This window comes from Spea bombifrons, chromosome 4 (assembly GCF_027358695.1).
Source record: "Spea bombifrons isolate aSpeBom1 chromosome 4, aSpeBom1.2.pri, whole genome shotgun sequence".
Lineage (NCBI taxonomy): Eukaryota > Metazoa > Chordata > Amphibia > Anura > Pelobatidae > Spea > Spea bombifrons.
The window spans coordinates 50,160,726-50,182,816 of NC_071090.1; the positions used below are offsets into that span (position 1 = coordinate 50,160,726).

A 22,091-nucleotide genomic window follows, 5' to 3' on the forward strand; every position below is an offset into this window, starting at 1 on the left:
ATCACTCAGCACTGAAGGTATAGATCAAATAAACAACACATGGAAACAGCACCCCAGGTATTGATCAACTGAATAAGACATACAAATCCTGTATTTGCTGGTAAACATAAATAATGTATAGAAACATAGCATAGCAGATATAGACCAACACATTAACACACAAACCCAGCTTTTCAGGTATTGATCAATTGGAATTCACATAAAAACTCAGCATTAAAGTTATAGATAAAACACCCTAAATTACAGGCATAGATCACAGATTGCACACCTCAAAGCCAGCGTCCACATTGCCCACATAGAACCTGACCAGCACCCTGCGGTGGGAGTGCAAGGCCTCTGTCTCCCAGCTCTGCCACTGTACGGAACAGTATAGAGTGATGGGAGTTATGATGTACTTTAGAGCATAATTATAATGAAAAAGACATTGGAAATGGTACAGCATAACACCCATCACTCTCACACACTTACCAATCAACACTTACCAATCCACAGATTCCACACATACCAATCCACAGATTCCACACATACCACACATACCAATCCACAGATTCCACACATACTAATCCACACATAAACCAATCCACACATATACCAATCCACAGATTCCACACATACCACACATACCAATCCACAGATTCCACACATACCAATCCACAGATTCCACACATACTAATCCAAACATATACCAATCCACACATATACCAATCCACAGATTCCACACATACCAATCCACAGATTCCACACATACCACACATACCAATCCACAGATTCCACACATACCAATCCACAGATTCCACACATACCAATCCACACATATACCAATTCACACATATACCAATCCACACATATACCAATCCACACATTTACCAATCCACACACATATACCAATCCACAGATTCCACACATACCATACCACAGATTCCACACATACCAATCCACAGATTCCACACATACCAATCCACAGATTCCACACATACTAATCCACACATACACCAATCCACACATTCCACACATACCAATCCACACATTCCACACATACCAATCCACACATTCCACACATACCAATCCACTCTCACTGTCACTCAGTCTTAATGAATGATTTCCTACCTTCTTTTCTACTTCTTTTCTTCTTACAGCAGTCTTTTCTTTTTACAGCAGTCTTCCTCTTCGCTCCTCTTCTTCTGTCTTTTTCCGGGTCAGAGGGCACTGTGGGCGTGGCTTCAGTGCCGCCGGGGTTTGTTGTCAGATCCCGGCGGCACTGAAGCCGCGCCCACAGTGCCCTCTGCACAGCAGCAGTTGCCGCGCGGATCGCAAGGGAGCAGAATCGGAGGTCTTTAACAGACCTCCGGCTCCCTTGAGTGATTTTAAGCCGGTTCAAGGGAACCGGCTTAAAATCACTCAAGGGAGCCGGAGGTCTGTTAAAGACCTCCGATACCGCTCTCTTGCGAGCCTGCTCCTCCAGCGGCGGACATTACTGTCCGTCTCTGGAGGGGTGCCGGGTGCCGGCAAGTTGGCACCCCCTGATGAGCGGCACCCGGTGCGGACCGCCCCCCCCGCCCCCCGCTAGGTACGCTACTGCGTAGATGTCCCCCGCCGACCCCGCAAGACACCCGGGAGTCTGCTCCGGTAAGTTGGGGGGGGGCAGAGGAGGACAGTGGCAGCGTATCTCGGGGAGGGAGGACAGTGGCAGCGGATCTCGGGGAGGGAGGGCAGTGGCAGCGGATCTCGGGGAGGGAGGACAGTGGTAGCATATCTCGGGGAGGGAGGACAGTGGTAGCATATCTCGGGGGGGGGGGCAGAGTGGCAGCATGTTTTTTTGGTGCTTTTTTAAAGAAAAAAACTTTTTCTTTAAAAAAGCACCAAACTTTTAGGGTGCGGCCTATATACGGGGGCGGCCTATATCCGAGCCAATACGGTATGTATCATGTGTGTGTATCATCATTGTTGTACAGTCTAGTTGCTGATTTATTGTTCTGTTTCAAGGTTTGCTACTGAAAATTTGTGGAGGAACCAAGGACTTTTACTTGTGTGTGCTAGAATGCCTTTTAAAGCTAGTTTGGAGCTAACAGAATTGCAGAATATGAACACTCCTGAGGATGACAATATCAGCAATGACTCCAATGAGCTGATAGAGGCTGACGGCACACGAATAAGTAGGTTGGTATTACCATCAAGTCTAATTCATTTATCACATTTCCACTTTTCATAGGTATGCCTATAATTGACCCCTTAACGACAACTGGCTGTTCTTAAACCCATTATTGACAATGCAATGTGAGCATTGTATCTCTAGCATTGTGATGTGATGATTATTTTAGAAGAACTAATATTTTCTCTATGATGTGCATGTGTCAAAGTATCTTAGTGGGTTTCAGACAGGCAGTGAAGCTGCAGGTTAATATCTTGTGTCTTTTTTTTCGAAATGGATTTTATAGTAATAGTATAACTCAAGAGCATACATCACAGAGTGGTACAAGTTTCATAACAAAGGGGAATGGTACAAATTAGTATATTGTGTTGTGCTCTAGTAGCTTGGGAAATATTTGATTTCCTGCTTAACGCTATCTGTATCAACACCTACATCAACTTCGTTATACCTTTTGCATTGACAATTATGGTGTATTTAACCATTTTAGTATAAATGGGATACGCAAATACATTAAAAAGTTAATATATCAGACTTCAACCACTACATTAAAAAAAATGTTCGTATGATTAAAGGTTAGTTTCAAGATGCTCTGGAAAGCCAAAAGTTCTATAAACATTATTTTCCACCGTGGGGGCACTACAGCCAGGGCCGGCCCAAGACAAATTGCCGCCTGGGGCGAAGTTTAAAATGCCGCCCCCCCATTATCTAACCTTCCTCTCCCTCCCTCCCTATTATCTACCCTAACTCTCCCGCTTTATAAAAAAAAAGTGCCGCCTGGAGCAGTTGCCCCACTCTGCTCCATTGTCGGGCCGGCCCTGACTACAGCAATCTAGATAATACAAATGAGTTGTATTATGTGACCTCTTATGTGACCTCAAGAGATGCTAACATGTTATTGAATACAGAAGATTAAGGTGGTGTTCAGCTTTTCAAAACATTTTCACTCTGTGGGAGGTTTAGATATCTTAGCGGATTTCTCATATTGTTCTTTTCTCTGAGGATTTATTCTCGTAAAAACAACACCTTCGAGAAGCTTTTTCAGTTTCTGTGGTATCAATTTATCAAAATTTTACTTACCGTATTTGCTTGATTATAAGACGACCCTCCAAACTTTGAATATTAATTTAGGATAAAAAAGAAAAAGCCTGAATAAAAGACTACCCTATAAGAAAAAAAGTTTTACTAGTAAATATTAATTCACATGTAAACTATTTTTTCCATATTTAATAAAAACTATGATTGAGAAAAATGCATTTTTTGTTTTTATCTCCTTTTACTTGCCAACCTGCCCCCAGTTATGCACATCTGCCCCCCAAATATGCCTTATACCCCCTTATATGCCACTCTGCCCTAGAAATGCCTTATACCCCCCTATATGGCACTCTGCCTCCCTGATATGGCACTCTGCCTCCCAGATATACCTCTTGACCCCCTATTTGCCACTCTGCCCCCAGATATGCCTTATACCCCTTATATGCCACTCTGCCCCCCAGAAATGCCTTATACCCCCCTATATGCCACTCTGCCTCCCAGATATGCCTCTTGACCCCCTATTTGCCACTCTGCCTCCCTGATATTCATGTTAATCCCCTATATGCTGCTCTGCCTCCCTGCTATTCTTTTTAACCCCTATATGCTACTCTGCCTCCAGAAAGCCCTCTAAAGCCCCCCATATGCCACTCTTACCCTCCCCCGACTTACTAGTGCTTCTTTAGACTTCTCCCCGTGCTCCAGATTCCTTGGTGTGTAGTGCAGGCTGCCGGTGGAGGTCTGTGGGATGCGCAGAGACAACCTGAGCTGCTGCTGCCGGCACTTCCGCCGTGGCCTCTATGAATGAGCACCGGAAGGTCATGTGATGCAGAAGTGGAGGTTGCAGAGGCCCACCAGCTGCCGGAGAGGAGGATCCAGGTCCCCTGCAGCGCTGCGGGGGATCTGGATCATCTTAGTCCTGTAGTCAGACCTCCATTTGAGGTCTGATTAGAAGATGACCTCGAATATAAGACAATGGTTATTTTTCAGAAAAAAACTCGTCTTAGAATCTAGCAAATACGGTAATTCAAAACGTATTTACATTAAAATTGAAGCAGCCAATCAGAGGTAGTAAATAAATCCAAATGAAATCATTGGGATCACTTTCTGTGTATGCACGTGAGAGGGGACTCATTAGACCCCCTCGGAACTCTCACTGAGCCAGCATTGGTGACTGGAAGTGAGTAAACCATGTGGGTGCAGGAAGCAGGAGTTGGGTTTGGTCCAACACATCTCCTGCAAGCCTACAAGCTGTAGGCAGGAAAAGACACAAATGCTTATGGGGGGATTCTTCAAAATCTATCCATGTGTTTGCAAGATAGTTGAAAGAGACCAGTCAGAATTAATGCATATGATGGCCAGGGTAATATTACTTAAATACTCATTCTTCAAAATAATTCCTAAATCATATACTTACCTTTAGGAGAAGCTGCAGCTCTGTGCTTTTGCTGTGGTCCAACATTTGGAGCCAGCCAATCGGTGGCAGGAAAGAGCTCCCATACAAATCAGCGAAAGTGCTTTTTGTGCATGTACACTGCCCCACAATGATTAGCAAGAAGTATATCACATGACAGGGGACGTTTTCAGATAAAAATGTCCGCATGCCAAATAGCAAGGGAGAAAGGTGTTGAAAGGGGTAAATGCATATGGAAGCTTCTGCAGAATCCCTCCATGCATTTGCAAATGGCGCCACACGAATTTTGAAGGGACCACAATATCATACGTATTAAAGTGTATATAATTGCTAGAGTACAATTACCATATTTAACGTACCATTGTTTTTGTTTCCTCTACAGCAAGTTTATTGCTGACCGTGAAAGTAGAAGAAGTCTTACAAATAGTCACCTGGAAAAAAAGAAATGTGATGATTATGTAAGTACAATAATTATTTTAAATATCTCGTTTATGTTTGTTTTCATTGTTTAAGAAACTTTAGATCATATTTAGTTCGCTGTATTTAAATTGTTGGTTATCATTCATTGAGTTGTGTTGATTTGATTTTTTTATCAACAGACTCCAGGGACAACGTCAGTGGGAATGTCTGTTTTCAACCTGAGCAATGCTATTATGGGTAGTGGAATTCTTGGCCTTGCTTTTGCTTTGGCTAACACAGGAATTGTTCTCTTTGTGTAAGTACACTATTATCTGTTGCCGTTTACCAATCACAGCAAAACCCTGCATTATATTTTGAAACCATATTTCAAAAAGGGAAAACATAAAAATATATATTTATATCTAAGGGGCCCCTCAGATAGTGTGGAGATGATTTAGAAACTCATAAAGTTATATAATTTATGTCTTCCTTGTAAGAATCATGTTCCTTAGTTTATAGATGGAGCCTCTTAACCCATTTTCTTAGCGCCACTCGTGGCTATAAACTAGGCATTTAGGAGTACCGTAACCTGTCCTGAATATATATATATATATATATATATATATACTGTATTGTCCCGATTATAGATCGCACTTTTGTTAGGGGTGCAGTCTATGCCCCTGTTTACTTTCACACGGCTTTGCTTCTTCCCTTCTATGTTCTTGTTCTGTCTCCTGTCTTCCGCCGTCTGTCTTCTGCTTGTGTGTTCAGTCTTGACAACCAGTGCACTTTGGCAAATGGACGAAGCTTCCAGGCACTCAGCTCTTTTGCAGACGTACACTAAGAAGCACCAATGTTGCAGACAGACTTGCAGAAATATATGCGTTTCTGCACCTCTCTTTCTCTGCAAATCTGCCTGCAATAGTCTGGCTTCTTACGCTATGTCACTGAGACAGCCTCTCCTCTAATTGGGGGAACTGGTGTGGACAGAAGCTCTGACCTTTTGTAGAAGTGAGTCAAGACTAAACACACAGGGACAATTGGAAGACAGAAGATAAGGTAGGGAGCCATTAAGAGAGAGTGTGTTACCTTTTGATACTTTGTTGCTCTTTGTTAGATATAGAATTTCGGCAAAGATTTTTAATATCTCACCCTGTTTTTTCCTTGAGCATAAAACAGTACTGTATGCATATATGTAGGTTAGCATTGACAAAACGATATTTTAGTTTGCTCCAATAAATGTGCTTTATCTGCCTGCCTAGATGCTGCCATTATTGCCAGCCATGTAATACTTTGCATGACTTCCTCTGCTCAAACAAACAGGATATCCGATTGCTCCGATGAGCCACAGACACTGTGATCTCTATGCAAGTCTGTGGGGACTTGCATAATCACAGAGTGATCGGTGCAGGGGGATCGCAGGGAGGAGAGTGAGAAACCATGTTTCTCACTCTTCTCCCATGCTGAAAAACGAAAACGAAACAAAGAAAAAAATTGTTAGTGATTTAAAAAAAAATCACTAAAATAATACACTAAATAATAATTTAAAAAACAGTAAAGTGAGCTAAATGATGTCATTGTGACGTCACTGGCATTAATAACATGTTCAAGAGGTCCCTAAGAGGACCTCTAACCATTCTGCACTAACAGTGCATTTAAAAAAAATTAAATTGAAAAAATACAAAAAAGGTAATAATAATAGAAAAAGAAAAAAACCTTACATCCCATTGCCCTAACACAACATCTAAAAAGTATAACCCCCCCTGCCCCCGTTCACCGCTCCCGAACCCGTTAAGCCATAAGCATAAAAATTATACAAATAATGTACACCTGATAGTATATTCCTTATAAGTGCTGGGAAGGTATGGAAAATCTATATAAATTGGGTATTTCTAAAATCAGGACACCCAAATTGATAAACCTGGAGGGGATTTTCCATTACTTTACCTCATTTTGTCAGGATTCAGAGGGACAATATATTAAAAAAAGTAGGGTTTTTTTGCTAGTTTTTACTAAATTTCTAATCCTAACTTTTCAGCTAATCATCTAACTATGGTATCAAAAGAAAGCTCTATCTCTCCTTGAAAAAACAATATATAGTTTGCATGGGTACACTATTGGCAGGAAAGGACAATAATCGCTGAACCGACATACGGCAAAAATGGCAAAATTGCTCCGGTACCAAAACCCCTGGGACTGAAGGGGTTCCTGATGTTACAAAACATTTAGAATTATCTGTTTACACAAGGTTTATCAACACACCTTGTTCTTTGCTAGCAGGAAACATGAATGCTTCTCTCCATTAAATTACCAATGAGTCATCCACAATCAACAATTTCATATTGCGTGTCACTTCCTTTTTATTTATTTAACATGGAAAATGTTTGTGATATCGTAAATATGACTACTTATGTTTAAAAGGCAATAGTTGGAAGGAAGAAAAATAATCAGTTTGGCATTTGATGAGTTACTTGGTTGTATAAAAAAAGAAATATTTGCTATACCAAGGCTTGTAGAAATTACTGTGTGTCAGGACCTGGGCCAGCAGGTCATGTAGGAGCCCAGTTCCAGGGGATACCAGGGCCTCTGTCTGTACCCCTTGATGCATCATGACTGGTAGGTAGGCACACAAGAGACAGAAAAGTAGGACTGGAATCGAAGAATAAAGGGGAACTGTAGCGAGGACAGGGGAACTGTAGCGAGGACAGTGCGCACGGCTTAGAAGCCCTCAGGCACACGGTTTGGAAACAGCTGGACAGGAAGGCAAGTCTGGGACACGCCAGGGTCTGGTACACAAATCTGGATTGTGAACGTAGCCATGGTCATACACAGGAGATCAGAATGAAGTACACAGAGCTTTCGCTGCAAGCAGACTAAGAGGAACCGAAGCCAAACAATGCAAAGGCTCAGAAGGGCAGAGTAGGTATAAAAGGGCAGGGCTTAACCAGGTAACGTGGCTCAGCTGTCCCAAGTAATTAGAGGGAAGGGTGGCCCCTAGTAGCTGCAGGTAGACATGACAATGAATAATTATCACATAGTCTAGGCTGGTAGGGTGGAACCCTGACACTGTGAGTGTCTAAATATTAAGCAGTGGATTACCACCAGTATAGACTGGCTGTAGTAAGGCTCATACTCTGAATCCTTCTGAAGCCACACCTCCTGATGTGTCCTAAAACTCCAAATGCTTAGGCAACAGGGGATCATAGTTTTGATGAATAACAGTAACAATATGTACTTTTTGATTTATTATTTACATTTTAGAAAGAAAATACAACTATAATCATTGTAGGTTATTCAAGGACAGAAAGAGAAAGAGAAGAAAAATGGAGGAAGAAACCAATAAATAAGATATATAGTATATAAGGATATACGGAATAAAGATAATCTTGGTACTGCATTGGTCTCAAGTCTTACAAATAAAACTGCAGAGACAGTTATGTAAAACACATTAACCCCTTGATACTCAGCCAGTGTTGCTGATCTGCCTTGATATGGAGGCATTCAACAACACACACAAAAAAGGCAGTGGTCCTGTACGTTAGCTCCTAGGAGCTTTTAGAAACACCACGAGAAGGAGATATGCTGCCTCTCACAAGATGGCAGCACCCATTCAAAATGAAAGAGTTCCCAGAGGGCCTGTTCAGGTACAACAGCCACGTATACAGGTCATTGGAGCCCAGCTCACTAATAATTTTGTGATCAATAAAATAAAATTTAAATGCAAAATTATTTATTAAAAAGTGATGTCGAATGACATCATAAGGGGAACCATCCAGTTCAATAACACAAGTCCTAAAATTGGCTCTGTATCTTTCCCAAAATTCTGGAATGGAAGAAGTTAGAATACCAGCATTTGAAATACCGTGGGGTGTCTAGTTTTCAAAAGTATACTGTTTGATGGGGAGTAAATTAAACTGACCAGCTTCAAAGATGTCTGAAATAGGACATGGGCATAGTATGATCAGATCTGAAAAAAATGGTTTTCAAGTAGCAATATGCTTGTACTTACTGCCCTATAGCTTACAAAAACATAAAAGCATTGAGTCTTTCTAAGCTCATTACTTATATCAGAATCTATTAAGCATTTTTTTATTAACATTTGTAGGTGAGTAAAATTTTATTTTTTTTACATAAAAATGGGGTGGAGTGCTTTTTACATTTTTCACCATATTTTTTTTAATAGAAAAATAGACGATATATAAATAATGCCGGCAAAATATAGGCCAAAAAGGAATTAAATTTGTTTCTGTATCCATTTGTAAATAAAATCACAGTTTAACAGGAATATTGCTGTTCTTGTGCCTTATTGCCCTAGGAGGCAATGATACATATATATATATATATAATCTGTATATCTAACTTAGTCTGTTCATTGTGAAGACCTTTTGTGTTCTTCTGTCACTACACACATTCCTAGACTGTTACTTTTAACAGTTGGTTTCCTTAATTGGAAGTTTAGATATCATGTCTGAAATCTACATGTTGCTTTAAAAATTGTAAGTCTGTTTGGAATGTGACTCAATTAAGGAAATCCTTACAAAGTGTTTCTATCCTACACTTCTTAGTTCTAACAAGAACAAACAGTTATATATAGATGGAAAATGCAGGGGCATGCATTTTCAACCATATGCTATGCCCATAGCTATGTATAAGATATCAAGTCTATGCAAACAAGGGAAGCTATAGGAACTTGGATAAGAACTAAAAGAAATGGCATGCCTTGTCCTTATCTGCATGTTTCTATCTAGAATTCCCAAAAAGCACATTGGAAACTTATTTACATAGGGTCAGTGTAACTTCTCACACAGCCTCACCCACACAATGTATATTAAAGTACGGTATTTTGTAAGTAGTAAGCCTTTCTGTGTAAAAAAAAAAAAAAAAAAAAACACACATTGTTAATTTGCTAGTAGTGAGGCAACCTTACTTGACCCCACTGCACTCTCACTTCCGATGGCAGGCCAGCCCAAGTTGAAAGAAAAACATGTGTGGACTCTAAAATAAGCAACACTGCATATGTATGTAAATATAATAATTTATCACATATAAAGATCCCCACTACTTATATAAAACAGGACATATTAATCTCTAAAGTAAACCTGTGTCACCTTGATTAAAATGAAAAATCAATTGCGAAAAGAAATAGAAATGTTCCTTTTTTTTAATACCCTTATTATGATTACTTTATTTTACTGCACACATGAGAACTAGGCAGTAATGACTGTATGAAACATACAGGTGTTTACTTGTTTTAACTTGTTTCTTTGAATGCAGGTTTCTTTATATACAGATAGGTACACATGGTTATACGTGTTATTTATTATGCATGCATACACAGCTGTTATGAATTAGTGTTTTATTCAAACATGGGAGGTGTAATCAACAGCTATTGTGGGGGCCTGAGTAGGTACTGGTATTCACAAACATGTTTTAGGGGAGGAGAATAGTGAAGGCAGTAGAAGAGAGTCTAATTCTCAGCATATACAGTATATAAATATACATAAATCTATGTAATGTTTATCCAAAGAGCCTATGTCTGCCACACATGGTTTGCTTATATTGGTTGTTTTTCTAAATAATTGTCCAGAGTTTTTTGGGGCCATGTAAGGAAAATATAATGGGGGGGGTTCAAGAGTCCAATTGTTAATCTGTGAGTCTGTACATTAGCATTAGTCTTAATACAACCTGGATTGCCTTCTATTATGATGTTCTCTCTGTTGAATAAATGTTAAATATAACAATTGTGTATACAAATACATAAATACATTTTGTATTTGAATTCATTTAAATTATGATTGTTTTTGTTGCAGGCTGCTTTTAATTTCAGTGACGCTGTTATCGGTCTACTCCATAAACCTTCTGCTAAAATGTGCTCAAGAGACAGGTGTGCTACATATTTATATTGGAATATACAATTGTATAATGTGCATGAATAATTGCTCCTTTTAGTATTTTGATCTGAATTTTTATATACTGAAATTATGGACCAAGTTGTCTGTTATTGTAACACCCATGCACTGGAATATTTGGGCCAAGGCAGACTAAGGAGATCTTGAGTGTCAGTAGTAGGGGCAATGCCCTAGGTTAGGCTTAGAGCAGTTAATAAATACACTGCCATGCCTATGATCTTCATATTCATATGGACTTCTTTAACCTTGTGTCCTGCATTTGATTGCTTATTTATCAGTTTTATCAGACTCCCAATGTTATTTTTTTATTCTATGAGGTTCACATATAATGTCTTTTCTCATAGCTCAAACTGAAAACCACAATAATCAAAATCGCATATGATCATACGGTTCACTTTACAGCTTATCACTGGGTGGTAGACATCTCAGCAATGCTGCCAGCTAAGGCTATTTCTTATTATAAAGAGGCTTCTGATGTTACCCTAGGATGGCAGATTAGGGAAATGTTTACTCATGTGTACAGAACTTATTGTAGACTTTATCCCATAAGTAGATTACTTCTTGCTTCCTTAACCATACATAAAGCTTTAAGCAGTTGTATGTTGAATTCTCAGTCATGACCCAGTTCATATGATATTTTGTATAAGCTTATGGTAAAATACATTATGGTTAAAATGTGACTGTGATGGGTGGCAAATACAAATATACTTTTTTTTTAATAAAGTTTCACTTATTTGCTCATTTACTACACAGCGTATGTTTGTACTAGTTTAAAACCTATGTTGCCATTAAACAAACCTGTGGTTCGTATATTGATCATTTATTAATGATGGCATTAGTATAGGAAGTAAAATACCCTTTTCATATTCAGTTTTGTTAACCCCATATACTCATTTAGCCTCTCTAAATAAATGAAGGTTTGATTGCACATTCCATTCAACATCTCTTCCCAGAGCCCCCACTGTGGTTTACATCATTCCATAACTCAGTGGCATAACATAAAAGTGCTGGGGGGGCCCTGCGAGACTTATGGTGGGGGCCCCAAGCTCCTTCTACACACACAGTAACATACTTACACACACAGTAGCATACTAACCTACATACATACTAATGTACACAGATAGCAACACACTCACACACTTACATACACTCACTTAAACACATAATCACCTAACCCCCTTCCTCACCCTTGTTGTCCACCTTCCCACCCTTGTTGACCACCCACCGGTGCGGTGTGAGCTCTTTAGCTGCCTCGCAGTCCTCACGCACTGGCTAGGTCTGAGCTTCGGGAAATGACAGCATATCCTGGCGTTCAAAATCAGTGTTCTAGGACTAAGGGACCTCTGTTCTCTGGCCCAACAGTATGCACGCCCTGGACTGGGTAGGGGATTGGCAGGGCTTTGCTGGCATTGAGCCTGAGCACCATAATGTAGGGAGGCCTCCATTATGCCAGTATGTATGTTTGATTTTGTTCTTCATACATTATGCAAAGGGATAAATGTGTTTAGGGTTTTTTTTTAAATGCATGTAGAGGTATATAAAGGTTGTCCTTCCACCTTTCATTAAAACAGGTTGTATGGTATATGAAAAGTTGGGCAAAGAAGTGTTTGGTACACCAGGTCAGTTGCTAGTGTTTGGATCCACAACTCTTCAAAACACTGGAGGCAAGTATATATTTTTTTAAATGTTCTTTTCCACTTTATATACTATTATTATATCTCAATACACGTTTATACATAGATGCTAATGAATTAATTGAGTTATGAGTGTGTGTCCAGACAAAATGAAAGGCATTTAATGAGGAGGAGAAGAAAGTAGAGGTAGTCTGATTGTCTGGGACACTCTTTATAGTAGCAAAAAGAGAACAAAAAATCAGATCATCCCCTAAAGGTGAAAAACACCTTTAGGAGTAACATTTTGGGTGTCATCTAATTCAAAAAGAGTAGCACTACTATGTTAAAAATGTTGCTATATAAGAATTTTGCAATATACAGAATTTTTCAATCAAGCATCTTGTGCATGCACTGGTATTCGGTGATTCAGAGAGGGCTTTAACAAGGCTTTAAACAAGTCCTTCCAATCAAGAACAGGTTAGCAGACCTCTTTTGGGACTTCATTTTCCATGGAATAAAATGCATAAAACTGCATGCAAATCAATGCAGGCTTGCGTTAGTTATTGGAGTTGGGAAATAAAATTTCTAACTCCTCTCTAGGCTGTCCTTACTGGACACTGGGCTTTAATGTGCATATAACATGGAAATAGAGTTGAATTAAACTCTTTAAATAAAATGTTTTTTTTGGGGGGGGGGGGTTGTTTGTTATTTCCGTAAGACTAGAGCCATTTTAACATTCTCTTTCTTTCAGCAATGCTCAGTTATCTCTTCATTGTAAAAAATGAATTGCCTATTGTTGTCACATTCCTGGTTGGAAAAGAAGATTCATTTGAGTAAGTTTTCTACCAAATTTCATTGACGTATACTTTGGTAGCCAATCTATTCGTGTGTGTCTGAAATAGCATGAAAATAATTTTAACCCCCTCTCAAGATATATCCCACCCAATAATAGATATAAATGGTTATTGTTATCTCTGCTAAACAGGACAATTTAAGCACAATTTAAGTACTAAACATATAATAAGGAATAAAGCTCGTTGTTACTGAATGCCAGAACCCTACTCGTAAAGAAGGTAAACAGATCATTAGCGATAAATGTTAAAAGAAGAAGTCATGATATCTGATATTTAGTTGCTCTCCAAGGTTGGTGGATACGTAGAAGAGGTTAATACAGTGGCGGGATTTTAATGTGCATGCGATAGGCATAAGACTACCCTGAACATACAGACAAGGCTCTCAGTTGTGTACTTGTTTATTTACTTAATTTACAGATTTTATAGCCCCCCCTTATCCAAGGTGTTTTACTAAATTAGTACCAGCGACAGGCAGAACGTCTGTATATGGACATCTATTTGTCCAAATGTCCGTCACAAAGCCTAGAAGTGTCTTATCACTGAGTAAACCATTACAGTATAGAGGCGATGGTGGACCTGAACAATAAACGTGGTGTAGAGGAGGTGGGATGGTGCTTGTGCAACACGCAAAGGAAAAAGAATAGGATCTTTATACAGATGTCCATACACACTACCACGCAACCTGTGGCCTGACCCAGTAACTACTGGACCAATTCAAAGGAAAAATGTACCCTGGACCAGAGGAGGGGAACTGACACAGGCATGGGGGGGGTCTCCAGCACACCCCTGAATTCTTATGGCATCCCTGCCAGCATATGAAAGTCATAGGCGACAGACTTCATGTCTTATATATAGATGTTTCTTGTCTGCAAATGCACCTGCCGAGGGGATTTCCTGTCACAAAATATCATGACATGTAGACTTTCCATGACCTCTGAAACAGATTTTTTTGAGACATTTACTCAATTAAGTAAATTTGTGTTTTATAATTTTTGTTCTGTGATATTTGTAGGGAACTTTGTGGCTGACTGATCTAGACCTGACCTAGTATATGAATGTAAACGTTTTACATGGCCTTATTGGTTTGAAAGTGCTTCTGCATGCATGAAATGTCATGTGGTTTAAATGCCTGCTTAATGGTGATTAAGACACATCTATATGATAGTGAGTATTGCTCATTTTCTCTCTTTTTTTCCCCTGAAAATGTATTTTACAGGGCATGGTATCTAGATGGCCGTATTCTTGTAATCCTTGTGACAGTCTTCATAATTCTTCCATTGTGTCTTCTGAAGAATCTAGGTATGACTGTAATTAATGTGTGTGTAATCTATTTTTTCCAAACTGGATAAATATCATCCTACAAAAAGCCACTAGGGGATAGCAATTTTTACATACGACTGCACTATGAAATTAATGCTTTTCTTACTGTTTATATTCATGCAACTTTTGACTCATTATGAGATCACTTTTAGCAAATTTAGCATGGGCTGTCCAGAAAAAAAGTTATCAAAAGACAGACAACTCAATAAACCTGTTTTTCCAGCTGATACCTGAGTAAAGGGTATAGGGAGGTCGGGGTTTAAATACCTTTTGAATTTGGCGCCACTGGGTATAGGGAGGTCAGGGTTTAAATACCTTTGAATTTGGCGCCACTCTGATGTCACCGTAAAAGACGCGTTCCCATGGCAATGCTGGATTGCATTCCTCTCCTGCTGGCTTCCAAGGAGAGGAACAAGGAGGCAACAAGGAGGAGACGCAATGGAGTAGTGTGTTTGTGACAGTATGCCTCTGAATATGTTACATTTTAAATTCAAAAGAGTGTAGTGTGTATCAAAAAGTATGTATTTTTAAATCTTTAACTAACAATTTGCATTTATCTAATTTTATACAGGATATCTTGGATACACCAGTGGATTCTCGCTGACGTGTATGTTTTTTTTCCTTGTGGTGGTAAGTTCTAGTTGTTAACATTTTATGCCATCATGTTACATGTGTTTAAGGTACTCACTAACACACACAGTCACTAAAAGACTGATGTTATTTGACACAGCTTGCAATCTTGAAATGTTGCCTGTTGCAATGGAAGAGATGTGAGCTGGAGTTTAATTTGACTCTACAATTAAAAAAAAATAGGCAAACTTCTTTAAAAATAATAATTTATTCACAAAATGAATAATGAATAATCTGTTGCAATATGTGGTTTGGACATTTTGCATTTGCTCAAACTTTAGAGAATTGACCCAAAAGTGGAGCTATCCAGTTAAAATGCTTTTTTTTCAAACAGGTGATCTACAATAAATTTCTAATAAAATGCCCCTTCCTTCCCGCAAATGGAACATCACCTGTTGAATCTGAAGAACTATGTCAACCAAAATATTTTACATTCAATTCTAAGGTAAGTTATTACATTTAAAAAATCAGGTTGAGTTAATTGCTGAATTAATAATATATCAAATATTTTTAACAAGCATCTGCCATGCTAAAATGACAGAATTGAAACTAATTACATTAATATTCCATCCCATTATTTTCACAGTGCTTCAAGGCACCAGAAGACCTTGTGTCTCTCTGTTCTTACATTGTGCCAACATTTTTGTTTTCTCTCTCTCTCCTCATCCCTCGAGTTGTAAAAGCAGAACTCACTATTTGTTTTTAAAATCTGTTTCTCATTTACGATCACAAAGAACTGTGTGATCGCGGTGTTTCAGATATCATATTCGAATGTGTTTCTTTTTTTCACAGACTGTTTATGCATTGCCAACGATAGCATTTGCGTTTGTGTGTCACCCATCAGTCCTTCCTATATACAGCGAACTTAGAGAGTAAGAATACTTCTGCCTTAATTTCATTAGCGTCATTGTGTCGAGTCATTGAATATTTGTGCATTCGATATTAGTTTGTAATGGCATTATATCTTGGAGATGCTGCTACAAAAAAACGTTTAATTTGGGTTTCTGCAATGTAAGCTTGCGAGCCTCTTTACCCATTGTATCAGTTTGCACTAGTCTGTCGATTCTAGTTTTGTCATACCCATTGAATATATCTCTGAAGTGTCATAATAACACAATAATCAACTCACACTGAAAATAATGTGCATTAAGTAGACTATAGCAATTATAAATCGTTTTTAGAGGTGTTCCAGAAGAACAAGTATTTTGTGTGTTGTTAGTGAGCTTTTGTTGAACCTTTGTCACTTTGTATGTATGGTTTTGTAACACAATGTGCATGTTATATCTAGCAAAGAATGAATCTAACAGACACCACAGCCAGTAGCCATATTGTGCATGTATGGTGGTAGATAAATACAAAAGTGATCAGAAGTGTTATATGTCTCTGTTTGTCAAAACCCACTGTTGTTTTCTTTAACGTTTAGAGTTATTTCCCTCCAATGAAATCCAATTATTGGGAAATGTGTTTTGATGTGTTTTTTTTAAAAATAGGTGTTACCCTAAAATATTTGAGGATTAGTCATAATAATAATTTTGGTTTCTCTCTGTATCTTTTGTTTATTTTTTAGCCGCTCAAAGAAAAAAATGCAACTGGTTTCACATATATCTTTCTTTGCTATGTTTGTTATGTATCTTACTACTGCAGTTTTTGGATATCTGACATTTCTTAGTAAGTATAAATAACTTAAGAACTGTGTGTTTCTGTTGAATTAATTGTATTTATACCTGGCAGCATAGATAGATCAACTGATTTAAATACTATTTTATATATATACAACTGTCTGTGGATACATTTGGGCGCTCTTGTCTCCCCAATGCAAACCCTAAAACGCTCAAGTATTCTTTATGGTTTCAGTAGTCTACATTGTGAAAATGACGATTATGTCTAAACCTAAATCCACAAATCTGGTGGTGAGAATTTTCTCCTACACTACTGACATTTAGGATCCTGGTTTCCTCATTTTTGTTAATTAACACTAGTTGTTTGATGTTCATATTAATTTAAACTTTCTAACATAGAATATGAACTTTCTAACATAGAATATGAACATTGACTTTGAAGTAGGAATGGACATGTTATGTGTCATTTCCCCCCTCAGGCAATGTGCAAGCCGAGCTGCTTCATACATACGAAGACAAAAAAGATGTTCTTATTCTGACTGTGCGTCTAGCCGTGATAATTGCAGTCATACTCACGGTGCCAGTGTTATTTTTTACCGTAAGTGAAAGCCTACTGATATACAATTGTGTGAGTGCTATTGGAGAAATTCTGAAAGGACAACGTTTTACATCTTCTGTATCTGCTAGAAAGTCCTTACAATTAGAGGCATTGTTAGCAGTAAGACAGAGGTGACACTTTATAGATCACTGGTCAGACCTCACCTAGAATATTGTGTACAGTTTTGGAGACCCCATCCCCAGAAATATATTGACATATTGAAGAGTGTTTAAAAGAGCTTCTAAAGTGGTAAATGACTTCCAGGTATATATATAGTTTGGAGGGAAAAGAGATAAGGAAAATGTGAAACATCTAAATACTGGTGTAACAAAGTACTCCTGTACTGGAAAGTTTATTTCAGAGGAGAAGTGTTAAAACAAGAGGCCATGGTCTAACACAGGAGGGTCAGATGTTTAGATCTTATGTTTTTACTATACTTAGAGAATGGTATATAAATGGAACAGTCTCCCATCAGAAGTGGTAGAGGATAATACAGCGAGGAAAACATGAATGTGATAGGCATAAAGGCATAAAGCTATCTAAGACAAGACCAAGGACTAATTACATTCTGAGTCTCTACACTGGGGAATATGGGCAGACTAGATGGGACCAAATGGTTCTTGTTTCTATGTTTTTAGGCTTATGTCACTGTTAGCATTACCATCAGTCTAATTTTTCTCTCTCATGCACTTTCCTTCTACTGCTTTTATTCCAATTACCATGGCCCATATTTATTAATATCTATCAAGGAGAAACAAAAACCTTCGCTGGTGCCAGATTAATGAAGTGCATCTGCTGCTTGTCCCTTAATTTTTACTTTCCATAAGATCTCCTTAATGAAGGGCAGATGCATATGGATGGGGACAATCCAAGGGGGACAACACAAATGTTTAAAGGAACCAATCAGCTATCATATGCATTAATGTGCATGAAATGGCTGGGGTGTCCCTTTAAGGATAATTTGTGCCTTGTTCTTAATGATATGTCCCCAGCTGTCTCTTTGCCTCCTTGTTCTTCTACTCTCATATGAATATGAAATTCAGATTTTCATGTAGAATTTGCATTCTCTTTCTTACTTCCTCAGGTTCGCTCATCTCTGTTTGAAATGGCTCAGAAAACAAAGTATAATTTTTGGCAGTATCTCTTAGTAACAGTATGTCTGTTAACCATAATTGATCTGCTGGTGATTTTTATACCATCTATGAAGGATATTTTTGCTGTAGTGGGTAAGGTATTTTTTTATTTATATTGTTTAGAGATGGAAAGTTCTGGTAGGGTCTTACACTTTCTGTTTCAAAGAGAGATTATTTTTTGTGAGTGTTTCTCCCCCACCCACACTCATTTCCTGCCTGTGTTACCAATTTAGGGTCTTCCTTTTCTTATAGTTCGGTTCCTCATCTCATCATCCGAGGAGGCACTATTAAGATAAACTCGTGTTTCTTTCTCATGGAGTATCTCTGTCTCATTATGTTTTCTATGTCATTGTCATTAAGTTTCATTCCCGTGTTTTTTCCTTCTATGCTTTATAAACTCAAAGCAAGCAGCCTGAAAGTGGCATTCTTTATATCATGCTGTTGGGATTGATTTTGAAGAAGGTCTTAGAGTATCAGGCCTCATGGGCTAGTCTCTATTAAACTAATAGTGCAATATCGTACATCTGATGTTCTCTGAGGCTTATAAGGAAGCTGTGGAAAGCCACAAATGGCTAGCGGTCCCTAGTTGGACTAATGTGCATTTAGTTATTCTAATTTATATTCTAGTTGTCCAATAGTTCCCTTGCACGTTTCCTTTTTCATGTGGTATACTATTTTTTATAAACAATTGGGAATTCATCTAAATCAGTGACTTATGACTATCACTATTAGTGACTTTATGTGCACTAAATATTATTCTCTATTCTCCTCTGTAGAGATCAATTGCAAAAAGTTGTTTGTGCATGTTTTGATAAACATATCTTAGATGTAACAAGCCTCAATTTTCTCTGCATATTTTGTAGGAGTAACATCTGCCAATATGTTGATCTTCATACTCCCCTCATCGTTGTATTTGAAACTTACAAGCACAGAGGGATTATCTAAAGATAGGTTGTGGGTGAGTTCTAATGAATTTAACATACATCAAACTGAAACTGGGAAGTCGTTGAAAACTTCAGCTAACAAAAATGAGAAAAATGTTAACTATAGCATTACTACATCACTCTTAAGCTATAGTTATATTGCTATGGTTAATCAGCCTACGGGTAGCTTCACTACATTATAGAATGTAGGTATAGCTGCGAGTGTGCGGTTACATAGGAGATAAGTAGCTGGCCTTCTGAGCCCAGTTTGCCTGCTACATATCTCTTGTGTAACTGGCACTAAGGTTAAATGGACTTTTTTTCCTAAACATACAGTACATGTGACATCAGGTTCGGAGCATAGCAGCTATAAAGCCTGTTTCCAACATAATCAAAAGTCCATGAGGCTTCTACAGGGCTTCCAGAAGGAGCAGGCTTGGGTCCATACTTACACATAGATTACCCAATTCAATAGTAAAACTAAGTCATCCTCAAAAAAGGCAAGTAGGTGATAATGCTGGATGACAAGCCTGTAGTGTGGGGGAAAATATATTGGTCAGAATCTACATTTACACACTTTTGTTTATACTGATTAATTCATTGTATACATTTTCATGACCCAAGCAAACTATAATAAAGTTAAATTAAACAATATAACATGCACATCTAAAACCTATAAAACTGCAATGTAATTTTTTTTTTAACTTTTATTGGTTTTCAGGCATTTGCCTTCTTGGCATTAGGGGTGTTGTTTTCAATAATAAGCATTCCCCTTGTCATCTATGACTGGGTCAACTCAGAAAACTGACGGGAGAAATATTCCTGCTAACATTCATGTTGTCTAATATCACTGCTGCCACCTTGCTTCAAGGGAATAACAACTTTTGAAGAAGCGTTATAACCATTACCCATTAAGTGTTTTTTTTTGTAATATTTATATTTTCTACCGTATGGTGTTTTATTCTATTTTTTTCACAGCAATGAGGGGTATGCATGAAAAGTGATTTTGATGCAAGGTTTCTTATCACCATAGCAACCAAATGAATACTGAAATTAGCTTTTTGAACTTTGCACCAGGTTCACTTTTTATTATAACCCCTCAATAACTTTATTTAGTACAATTTGAAAACTTTCCAGTGCTTCCTGTTGTGTGTTATTGTTTAATACATTTTGTGTTTGTTTTTTCTTTTCTTTTTACTGTCTATAATCTGCCATGATTCTAAATTTGACAAACATGAATTTAGCATCACTAAAACATATGAAGAATGATGCATTCTTAATATTATTACAGTAAACCTGGGTTAGCTACAGTATATACTACCCATAAACCCACATTTTACAATATCAGATATCTTTTATTATAGCAGATGGCTTTCTCTATAGTATTCTTATGGTGACCATATTGATTTTAGTAAATATTACGTTCGCAGCAGATGTAATGTTGCCTGCTACACCTTTAAAATTGCCCTAGTAATTATCTAATATATGTATAATTTGTGTTAAGGATGGTGATTGTCCAGAATGTGCTTCTAAGGTGCAGGGGTCTCTGTGTATGGTTGTTAAAAGTGTATTTGGTGCAAGTGCCCATTATTTTCAATGTTAACCGAGTAAATATATCAAGCTTGTAACATTCAGTTATCCATGTATAACAATGCAGGAAAATGCAATAGTGGTAAACAGCATTGTTGTAAAACAAGAGACTGATTTACTGTTATGATCAACAGTAAGCAAAAGCTAGTACATTGGAGTGGACCCTAGAATTCAAACAACAGACATAAGGGGACACTTAGATTATTAGTCAAACTTTAAATTAAAAAAGCAAAAGCACTTTTTTTAAAAATGTAATAAAACCATTTTCCTTTGGGTGCCTAAACTATGGAACAGATTCATACATTTACTTTATTCACTGAGATTAGACAATTCTAGAGAACAATGTAAAAACTAACCATAACCGGGCTCGTTCTAGGTGTATACTTTGGCTGTTCATCATATCAGTACATGTATATATGCTGTAAATAGATAGTATGCTAGATATATTTTTGCAATTTTTTGTTTGTCTTCACATTAGAATACACTGAAACGTTTTTTATTTGAGCTTTAGCTGTAGTTGCCATTTGTGTTGAAGCAATGAAAGCATTCATCTTTAAGTCAGAGTTATGTGCTGTCAAGAGTAATTATATGGTAAGTAGTAATACAAATAGTAGCGCAAGTCTCTTGTGATGATGCGGTGTTAAATACCTAATTAAAATGTTTCGTCTGACTCCATTGATTTAGATGCTGCCATCTCTTAAGGTTACGGAAGCAGCCATTGTGTGTTTTCAAGCAATAGGCAATCATCGTGATACTGCTTATAAAGAGAAATATAAACGCAGAACTAAATTGATTATTTATACAACAGTTTATATAGCAACTTGCTGGCTTCAGTATTCTCACAACGTTAGCTGTAGTCTGTTATAAATGTCACAGGATTGCTTCCAGTACCTTTAAATGCATTTTATAAC

General features: G+C 37.9%; 1 protein-coding gene across 2 annotated transcripts; it reads left to right on the top strand.

The window, feature by feature from the left end:
* Positions 1 to 1,986: 1,986 nt before the first annotated feature.
* On the top strand, positions 1,987 to 20,819 carry SLC38A1 (solute carrier family 38 member 1). 2 transcript variants are annotated; one of them, XM_053465626.1, is made up of 15 exons: positions 1,987 to 2,157; positions 4,975 to 5,050; positions 5,192 to 5,307; positions 10,802 to 10,875; positions 12,472 to 12,564; positions 13,265 to 13,346; positions 14,584 to 14,666; positions 15,259 to 15,317; positions 15,652 to 15,762; positions 16,110 to 16,189; positions 16,885 to 16,985; positions 17,416 to 17,534; positions 18,619 to 18,760; positions 19,531 to 19,625; positions 20,312 to 20,819. In XM_053465626.1, exons 1-15 carry the CDS (start codon positions 2,039 to 2,041, stop codon positions 20,396 to 20,398), a joined length of 1,437 nt encoding a protein of 478 aa, XP_053321601.1. In that variant the 5' UTR covers positions 1,987 to 2,038; the 3' UTR covers positions 20,399 to 20,819. The 2 variants fall into 2 exon arrangements, with proteins under 2 accessions (XP_053321601.1, XP_053321602.1); XM_053465627.1 differs by having other exon boundaries at positions 2,018 to 2,153.
* The last annotated feature ends 1,272 nt before the right edge of the window (positions 20,820 to 22,091 follow it).